The sequence below is a fragment of the Poecilia reticulata genome, chromosome 16 (genome assembly GCF_904066995.2).
Source record: "Poecilia reticulata chromosome 16, P_reticulata-male-v2, whole genome shotgun sequence".
NCBI classification, from domain to species: domain Eukaryota; kingdom Metazoa; phylum Chordata; class Actinopteri; order Cyprinodontiformes; family Poeciliidae; genus Poecilia; species Poecilia reticulata.
In genome coordinates, this window is record NC_088845.1 from 16269657 (window position 1) to 16278937 (window position 9281).

Below are 9281 nucleotides of genomic sequence, written 5' to 3' on the forward strand. Positions count from 1 at the left end.
CGCTCGGTTAAACACGCAGCAGCTGGCCCGTCTCTGGATATAAAACACAGATTATTACGAGCCTGCTGGGTGACCTTCAGCTCTGTGTCCATGCTGCTGCACACACGGCGTCTTAAAACCTGATTTTCCTCACCTTTTCACATTTATTCACAAATGCACTCCGATAACAGCTGTCTGTCTGAGCAGATTATTTGATTTAGAAACAAGACAAATGGATCAATGAATAAAACACCCTGCTGGGGTGCTCTGAATATCCTGCAGATCTGTGTGAAATATGACAAAGGCCAAAAAGACACATGAACTGATGTTTTATTCAGCAGCTTCGAAAACACATTACTGTACTACACACTTTCTGTTCAGTCACATAAACATTGTGTGGAGTTTTTCCAATAATCACAAAATGCTGTTTATGAGAATATTGTGAATGTTAATCATTTATCTGAATAATTACAGTAATAAAACGACTAAGAACAGGGACGATTTCAGGCACGGGAGTTTCGCTCCTCTTCTTCATTCTCCAGGAGGTAGGCTGGTTTGTAGCGCGTCACTCCCCTCTCGTCCACCACCTGGAGGGCCTTGTTTCGGTAGGAGTTGTCCATACTGCCGAGTGACGTATACCTGCAGGTGGACACAAAAAAAAAAAAAGAAAAAAAGAACTTCAAAATGTTGCTCAAACCTCAAAGACCTAGGAGAAATAAGAGATATCTCTACCCTTTATCATACAGGATACAGTAGGGCACGTGTAACGTCCTCAAGAACGACCAGATGTCATGATATGTCCAGTCCTGTAGCGTGAAGGAGACATTTGATTAAACATCCAAATTCATTATGCATCTGCTTTGGTCTATGGGGAAATAGCTTCTAAATCAGTTTTAATTATTTGGGATAGGAAACACATTTTGGCAATGGAAACACTTTTGATTCTCTTATTTTCTTGTTCCACACTTAACCAGACCTGGACAATCTGGTTTTAGACTTTTCTAGAATGCCTAGAAAATATACGGAGAAAACTTCAAACTCATATTCTAAGATCAATCCAAGATACAAACATGGATATATGTTTATTGTGTTAATTTTTCATACACAGAACAAAATCAAGACTTGTCTTCAGGACAAAATGCTTAAAAAGATTAGAGTTAACATTCCATGTAGGAACATTGTCTTTGAGCTGTCAACTTTCTCAGGAACGAGGCTGCATCCTACAATTTGTTCTCTAAATCCTTACAAATGTGATTACTTATTAATCAAACTGATGAGGGTGCTGTATTATATAAAATGTTAATATTTATACCGTGTTTGACTAATTTAATCTAAATATAACTATTACAAATGCATTTGTTCATGCACTATACTCTTTTTATATCAGCATGCAAAAAAAAAGGAAATCACCAATGAAAATCGGTCTGTATAGCAAAATGTTGCAGATTTACTTAGTGTACTCATGCTGATTAACTACAGATATTTTATTCTGTGTTAGTGCAACACTGGAAACAAAATATTTTTTTCCATGCCAAAATCCACTGCTGCATATTATCTGTAAATTCCAGAATCATAATGTATTTAGATTATTTAACTGGACTGGTAGTTCTTAAACTGGATGCTGTTTAGGTGCCAAAAGATGCATTAACTATTTTGGGGAGAGGTTTTACAAAGAATGAAGGTATCATAGATCACAAGCTGTTCTTTAAAGAATCTGCATTTACTATAGGATAATTCTACGTTTGACAATAAATTTCACATATTTCAAAAATAAAGTTGATCTAAGATATTCTAGAAGACTTTAAAAACTCTGGCCCAACAGAGTCGATGGGCCAAAAAAAAGAGGTGAGGCTGCCTTTTTTTTACAGCTCAGTTAGGATTCATTTGTTTGTGTATTTCATTCAATGGCTCAAAGCTATAAAATTTTGTTGATAAAGTACATATTTTAAAGACAATAATTTTTCCAGAAAAGTTGATTTTTCTAGAACATAGAGTAAGAAATTAGATTTTGATACTTAATTCTAAGCACTTATTCAGACTTGGAAAGTGAAATCTAATGTCATGCTTTCCAAACGTAGGACCTGTGATAATGAGCACTGGGAACTGCAAACCTTAACAAGATACATTTCTGCATTAATATTGTGGGACTGAACATTAAAACACTACGGGGACATATTTGTGTAAAGAAACATAATAGTTTCTATCAACCTATTTAATTTGCCTTTAAATATTTAGGTTATTCCTGTAAACACAGAAGGAAAGCTACAACTATTCTGCGTGAGCTGGAACAAAACTGAAAACTTGGATGCTAAATAATGGTTCACCACTAAGTGCCTTTTTAATGACTAAAGTAATAAAACTAACCTCATTGAGGGGAGAGAATTCTTTCTTTCGCTCATGGAAAATAAAAAGTGTGCTTTTAAAAACACAAGGACACTTTTGTGCAACAGGATGTGTTAAGATTGTGCAAAAAAAATTTAAAAATAAGTAAATAAAAATACAAATGTGCAACGAATAGAAATGAAACAGCTGGACTTGCCAACAACATGACGTGGACATGGGCTTACCAGTAGCGGGTTGACTCTCATGTATTCCGGCCAGCCAGGATCAGTGGGGCACATCGGTGTGAGGGTGTGGGAATAGGGGTCACTTCTCCTGGTTCCCATCAGGACGGCTTTCAGCTCCGGCCTTCTGTCATGCAGCTCGTTAAGAGCCTGCCGGATGCTTCCCTCCACCGAGATCAACTCGAGGTCATATCTGTAAAAGACTGATGTGAATATTTGGACCAGAGGCATTGCTTGTAAAAAATACACAGTGCCTTCACATTCTGTCACATTACTACCAAAATCTTTCATGTGTTTTATTAAGGATTTCTAGTAGAGCATCACGAAGTGGAAGGACTCCAATGTGTGTATCAGAGTAAAAGGGGATGAATGTGCAAAACAAATCCAAACAACATAAAATAAAGGTGGCCATTTTAACGTCACAACGCGTGAAAAAGTCCAGCGGACATGAGTTCTGCAGCAAAGCACTTTAAAATCTGCAAAAGGGGTAAAAATTGAAATTGCCCCAGAGAGAATAGACTAATCTGCCGACTCACTTTTTTGTTGTGTCTTGGAGGAATCGCTCCATCTCCGGGAATGGGGAAACGTTACGGATATACAGAGCTTTAACCTTGTCTTTCCCGTCCGGATACCGCCTGAGGGTGGAAGGAAGAGAGAAATCGGACATTAAAGATAAACATCAGGACGGCAACAGAAGATTAGATAAGACAATCTGTCAAACGCAGTCAAGAATGTAAAGAAAAATAACCCTGTAAAAAGATGTTCTGTCTCAAAGCTTATCTGAGGTCTGTTTAGATGTGTGGTGCCATTATGTTGTTCATTTTAATTCTCCCCTCTGTCTCTCTTCTCTCAGGTGAAGCGTATTTTAAACAAGCTTCCTCCTTTTTTCTCCTTTCCTTTCCAGTTACCGTTTCAGTGTAGAGTAGTATAGATGGAGCAGAGCTGTGCAGTCTTTGCCTCCATTGTAGCCAACGCAGACCTGCTCAGTTGAATACTGATCCAGTGCCGTCTCTATCGTTTTCAGCGCACACTTCACTTTCTCGCCCAACGCTGTGCCTGAGGAAAGAACTCCACGGTGAGATTATGGTTCATAATCAAAAGTAAATACGCATAAATCATTCGTAATTCCTATTTATTTTGCCATTTGGTCTCATAAAATGTAATTTTTGTGATAATCCAGTATTACATTCTTATTATTTTGTTTCTTCATCTATTGGTCTCTAAACATCTAGCCTGTTGCTATGCAGATGTGCACAAATATGTTGCCTCTGGTAAAATTGCAGAAAAACTGCAAAATAAATTCAGATTTTCTTGCAGCATCATAATCTGGTAGAAAATAAATCTGAAAAATCCAACCTTTAATTTGAGAACATTTATTCAGTAGGGGGGGGGGGGATAAAAAGCAATCACAGATAATTTCAAATCATTGTGGCACACCTATTGGTACAACTAAAAATTCATTTAAAAAGAAAGTAATGGAAGTATTTTTATTCATAGCTTACTTTATAATATTTACCATAATTTCTGTTAACTTTTAAATACTCCAGGTAGGAAACTAAAGATGAGCACGTGGAAAGTAAATGTACTCAACATTAAATCCCCCCCCCCACAATCTTTCAATGAGATTTTGTTAGTACTATAAACTATGAATGTATTTTAAGGTGTTTTTCACCTGTGCACACCTGCACAGTTAAAAACTGATATGAAGCATGACTTTAGCTTTGCAGGCCTCACCACTGTTGGCCAGTCTGTAGACCTCTGCAGGGGCAATAGTCACTGGGTCTTTGATTAAGGACACAACACTTCCTTTGGGCAGCTGATCAACCAGCTGAGCTCGGGCTTTGTCCACCTCCTCCTGGCTGTCCGAGTCCAGAACCAGTCTGACTTTGCAATAATTACTCAACCAGTCGGGGTAAGAACCAAGAGCCACCCTTCGGCCCCAACTGGCCTGCAGTTTGGTGAGCACGGGCGCAATCTCTGTTTCGTCTGCATCTACAAACACCTGAAATGGGCACGTTTAGTCAGTTCAGTCACAGTAAAACACGAGGGTTCTTTTTTTTGTGTGTGTAATTAACAGCTGTGAGGTGATGTTACCTCTCGAGAGTGAAACGTGGTCCCTGAACTAGCAAAGAGGTGCTCCAGCCCTGTGAAGGCCAACTCCATTAAAGACGGGGTCCCTGGAAAGGCGTACACATTTCGCACGCTGACCTGCAAGAGGACGAGCAAAATGTTACAAGGAAAGACACATGCAACAATGGCTGCAACTAATTTAGTCAAACTGTACTTTTAAAGTTAAATATGCATCTTTATAACTATGATTATTCTCAGTCCAATTTTAGAAGCAATTTCCAGAGAGATATAATGCAAAATAACTTTTGCCTCTCCTGCAACAACCTGTTGTCTTACTTTCTTCTGCTAAAGTTATTTTCTTAAAAGATATTTTAGTGCTGACAGAGCTGGCAGGCTGTCTCCCAGGAAACAGGATTATGCACAAGTCTCTGACTGCACACAAGTTAGATACAGAGTTTATAATTTCAAATTCAAGACCTTTTACAGACTTAAGTTTTCTAAAAATTCACTCACTTTTTTTTAAGAACATTTTTAAACCAACCTATATCTTAGTGTCACCTATTTATGAAACATTTAAAGTTTGTACCTAAAATATATATTTTAGAAAATGGATTATGGAAACACAAATATTTTACTAAGGCTTTATTTCTATATGTAACCTAATTGCTTTTTAAATCAATGGCTTCAGTTCCATTTATGATTAAAAAAAACAATGTCGTTTTGGAGTCCAGTCTATCTGAGTCGTGTTTCATGGAACTAATGATGCCAATTTTGGTGGAGCTTTACGTTTGATGGCACAAATCTCTTCACCCACATACTCCAGGAGGATGTAGCGTAAAACAGAGGATGAATGTGAGGAAAGATACCCAAATACCCACTGTGAAGTACAGTGGAGGATGTGGAGTGCTGTGTGCTACTCTTTCAACAATCCAAGGAACATTGTTAGAGTGCAGACCACCAAGAACTCATCAATAGGTCTTTCAGCAGGAAAATGATTCCAAAATATACCACCAAATCAGCATAGAAATTGTTCACAAGACACATCATCATCTTTAGTTTGTGGTGATCTCAATCCCAGACCTACAAGACCAAAACTCTGTGAGAGAAGTTTAAGAAAAGAGAGCAGGAGCGAGTCCCCGGGACTATACTATAAACACTGAGCAAAGAGGGAAAGACAATGATCACTCTCTCTACTTGCTCCAATTTTGTAAAATCCTACAGGAGAAGACTAAGTGATATCCTACTCATTTACAGGTGTGTTTTCTTCATTTTATTGTCATGATGTTATTTTTTTTATCCTGAGCTCACTTACCACAGGGTAGCGCTGCCGTTTCCCAGTCTGAGGGTCGATCCCATAGTTAAGTTTAGCTGACCGAGGCACCATGGCTAGCTTCATGGCCGGGCTGTCTGTGTCCGTCACCCCAAAGTATTCCTCAACCAGCTGGGTGAGATCAGGATGGGGATACACCTCCTCCTGGAACGCTGCGGCAATGCTTTCAAAGGTGATATCGTCATGAGTGGGGCCCACACCTCCTGATGTTATAAGGTGGGTGTACTGAGAGGAGAGGACGACCACCTCCTTAGCTATGACCTCATGTATATCCGGTATGACCGTTATACGCTGCACTGATACGCCGAGCCTTCTGAGAGCTCGAGTTAGGAAGGTGCTGTTGGTGTCCGCTGTGTGACCCTGAAAGAGATGCAGAAGTTAGTTTCCGACCCAACTCCGACAACAAATTCAAGGACTTTCAAAAAAAAAAAAAAAAAAATGGAAGTTCCATCTGATGAAATTCAAGGACCCACTGTAGGTCTGTCTGGATGGTCAAGCCCTGACACTGACTGAATCAAAGATTTCATGTTTAAATCATTATTGTTTCAAGTCGTGGCGGGCTTGTCGTTTTAAGACAAAGCATCACTGGCTCATCAAACAAGTTTTACAAGGTTTTCCAGAGTTATGACAAGCCAACAGTGCAGAGGGTGACAGAGTTTATGTTTAGAATATCAAGTACATCAAAGCCTATAGATTTATTCAGGGAAAACATCCAAAACATGTCAAAAATGTTACTCACAACTGTGCAAACCCCAAAAAAAAACTACCTTGAGTATCTCATCTCCTATGATGAGAATGGCGGCTGTAGGAGCATCAGCGCTGACTGCAGAGGTCGAACTGGCGCCCTGGCTGTTAGTGGACATGGTTGCTTTGCTGAGCTGTGCTGCCAGTCTCCTCACACGCACCACTGCTCTGTTCAGACCGGGTAGTGAAAAGCTGAGAAGAACAGAGCAGAAATACAGAAGAAGGTCTGGGAATATCGGCGTTAAATAAAGCTAAAAAGCTTGTCAGGTCAACTAAAATTAATGAGGAAAAGATACGATGTACAGTGCCATCCAAAGATATTCATACCCCTTGAACAACTCAAAGTTTTGTCACAAAATTTACATTTATTTTACTGGGATTTTATGAGATGGAACAGTAATAGTACTTGAGGGAAAATCATACATGAATTTGGTATTTTTGATACTATTAAACTCTCTGATGCATCTAAATAAAATCTAGTGCAGAAAACTACTTTTAGAAGTCACCTTCTTAGTAAACAGTCCACCTGTGTATTAATCTCCAGCGGTTCTGTGAAGGACTCAGAAATTTGTTTCAGAACATTACTGAACAAATGGCATCATGAAGACCAAGCAGCAAAAAGGAAAGGTCAGTGGCAAAACAGTTGAGAAGTAGAAATACATTGTAAAACAATATCCCAAGCTTTGAAAATACAACAAAGTGCTGCTAAATTTATCATGAAGAGGCCTGTGGTAACTCTGGAGGAGCTGCAGAGGTCTACAGCTCAGCTGTGAGAATCCGTCCACTGGTATGCATTCCACAAATTTGCCCTTCACGGAAGCGCAGCAAGAAAGCCGTAAGAAATTCCTGAAGGGAGTTAAAATGTGAAAAGGTTCAAGGGATTATGAATACTTTTGCAAGGCACTGTATGTCATCTTAATGTACACTTTACCCCTTTGTCCATAAATATTAAGACTTTATAATAATCACATGATGACCCCATGTGGACAGAAAATGATGCTTACATCAACATGGATCCAATCCACATGGAGCATCTAAAATTATTCAAGTGAAGGTCAGGCCCTCTTGTTCTTCATAAATTGTCACCTAGCAAGGAGTATCTTGGGGGAAAGATATGAAAAGAGAATAGCAGAGAGAGAAAAAAAAACAAGGGAAAAAAAGGATGAAATATTGTGATTAAGGGAGGCATTTCAGCTGCACATAAGAAATGCTGCAAAGCACCACAGATCTACAGCCAGAGACTAGATTTTCACTTAATCAAATATTCATCTTCTCCTGTCTTTTTCAAAGCAAATTTCCTGAATCTTGTAAAACATGAGTTACTTTTCCCATGTAAAACAGTTGTTTTACAGTATGGATGTTTCACTGGATATTAGCCTGCAACTTTATCGCATATACTTCGGTTATTTTCGCATTGACTTAACCAACAATAATTTCGTAATTTAGACCAACAATTAGTTTTGTCACAAACTACCAGTCTTAAAATCAACCATTTCGTAATTTAATAAGAAATCTGAGTTACCTGAGATAAGCCTCGCCGTTATATGATTAATTCACCTCCTGTAAGTAGCACAAACAGCAAGCAATAAGTACGCTATCTTGCTGTTTTAACACATGTATTTAACTGCCTTTCAACTATGTACTCTACTTACATCTATTAGTTAATTCCAGAAGCACGCTCGCTGCAGTTTAGTTAGGATTTAACAGTTCAACTCTGAAATTAACATTAAAAATCTAGGGAACTTACTCCTGAACATGACATGTCCTTCTCACGTACGTACCCTTACAGTTGTGACGACATGTCGTTCAAGTGAAAGAGACCAATCACAATCAGGAAAGCCTCACTTGACAAGCTATCATTATTATGGAGGTGGGCTTTAGCTGTTAGCAATTTCATGTACGCGGAAACCATTGTTTTGCTTCAACTAATACATCCTATATATAAAATGTTATTAAACTCAATAAACATCTAAATTACCTTTATCCAGGCACGTCGAGCGCCTACTTTTTCCGTCATAACGGACACGAGAGATTGCTATAAAATGCTACAGATGCTAAATGCTGCAACCGCTTCTTCTCCCTGAGTTCTAAATGAGTTCTTCACCATGTGCGCCCCCAGTGGCGAAAAAGTCAGGATTGAACCACCTTATCAAACCTTTCTCGCACTAACGCCTTAATATTTGGATCTGCAGTCGTATAACGTAATTTTATAAATAATACAATAAAATCATAAAACCATAAGTACATGACGGTTGCACATAAATTTTATTATATAAAAAAATATTTCAAAAAGAGCAAGAAATTCCAAAAATAACTTCAAAAAACCATAAGTACAGTATTTGTTACATAAATCATGTTCAAGGGAAATGTACTAGTCTCGATATCTGGTATTTTTTGTCTGTAGCTAAACAGGCATAATTATCACATGAATAAAACATTTTTTATCTAAAACAATTGATATAAAAACACATTGAAAATCAAGTGAAACACATACGCAAAATAATTTCTGGTATTTATTTAAAATAAATAAAATGCTTGAGGAATATATGTTGAGGCACTGTTTCAATCTGGATGTGCAATTTAATAATGAAAGT

General features: G+C 38.2%; 1 protein-coding gene across 9 annotated transcripts; it reads right to left on the minus strand.

The window, feature by feature from the left end:
• Positions 1-291: 291 nt before the first annotated feature.
• flad1 (flavin adenine dinucleotide synthetase 1) lies at positions 292-8819 on the minus strand. Of its 9 annotated transcripts, none has more exons than XM_008431720.3 (12): positions 8666-8805; positions 8210-8247; positions 7692-7787; positions 6711-6879; positions 5926-6303; positions 4638-4751; positions 4278-4545; positions 3452-3599; positions 3080-3178; positions 2547-2736; positions 712-785; positions 292-618 (listed from the first exon to the last, which is right to left on the minus strand). In XM_008431720.3, the coding sequence occupies exons 3-12, from the start codon at positions 7712-7714 to the stop codon at positions 483-485; spliced, it is 1599 nt and encodes a 532-aa protein (XP_008429942.1). In that variant the 5' UTR covers positions 7715-7787; positions 8210-8247; positions 8666-8805; the 3' UTR covers positions 292-482. The 9 variants fall into 9 exon arrangements, with proteins under 9 accessions (XP_008429942.1, XP_008429945.1, XP_008429941.1 ...); XM_008431723.3 differs by lacking the exon at positions 8666-8805 and adding an exon at positions 8340-8559 and having other exon boundaries at positions 724-785; XM_008431719.3 differs by lacking the exon at positions 8666-8805 and adding an exon at positions 8340-8540.
• Positions 8820-9281: the final 462 nt, after the last annotated feature.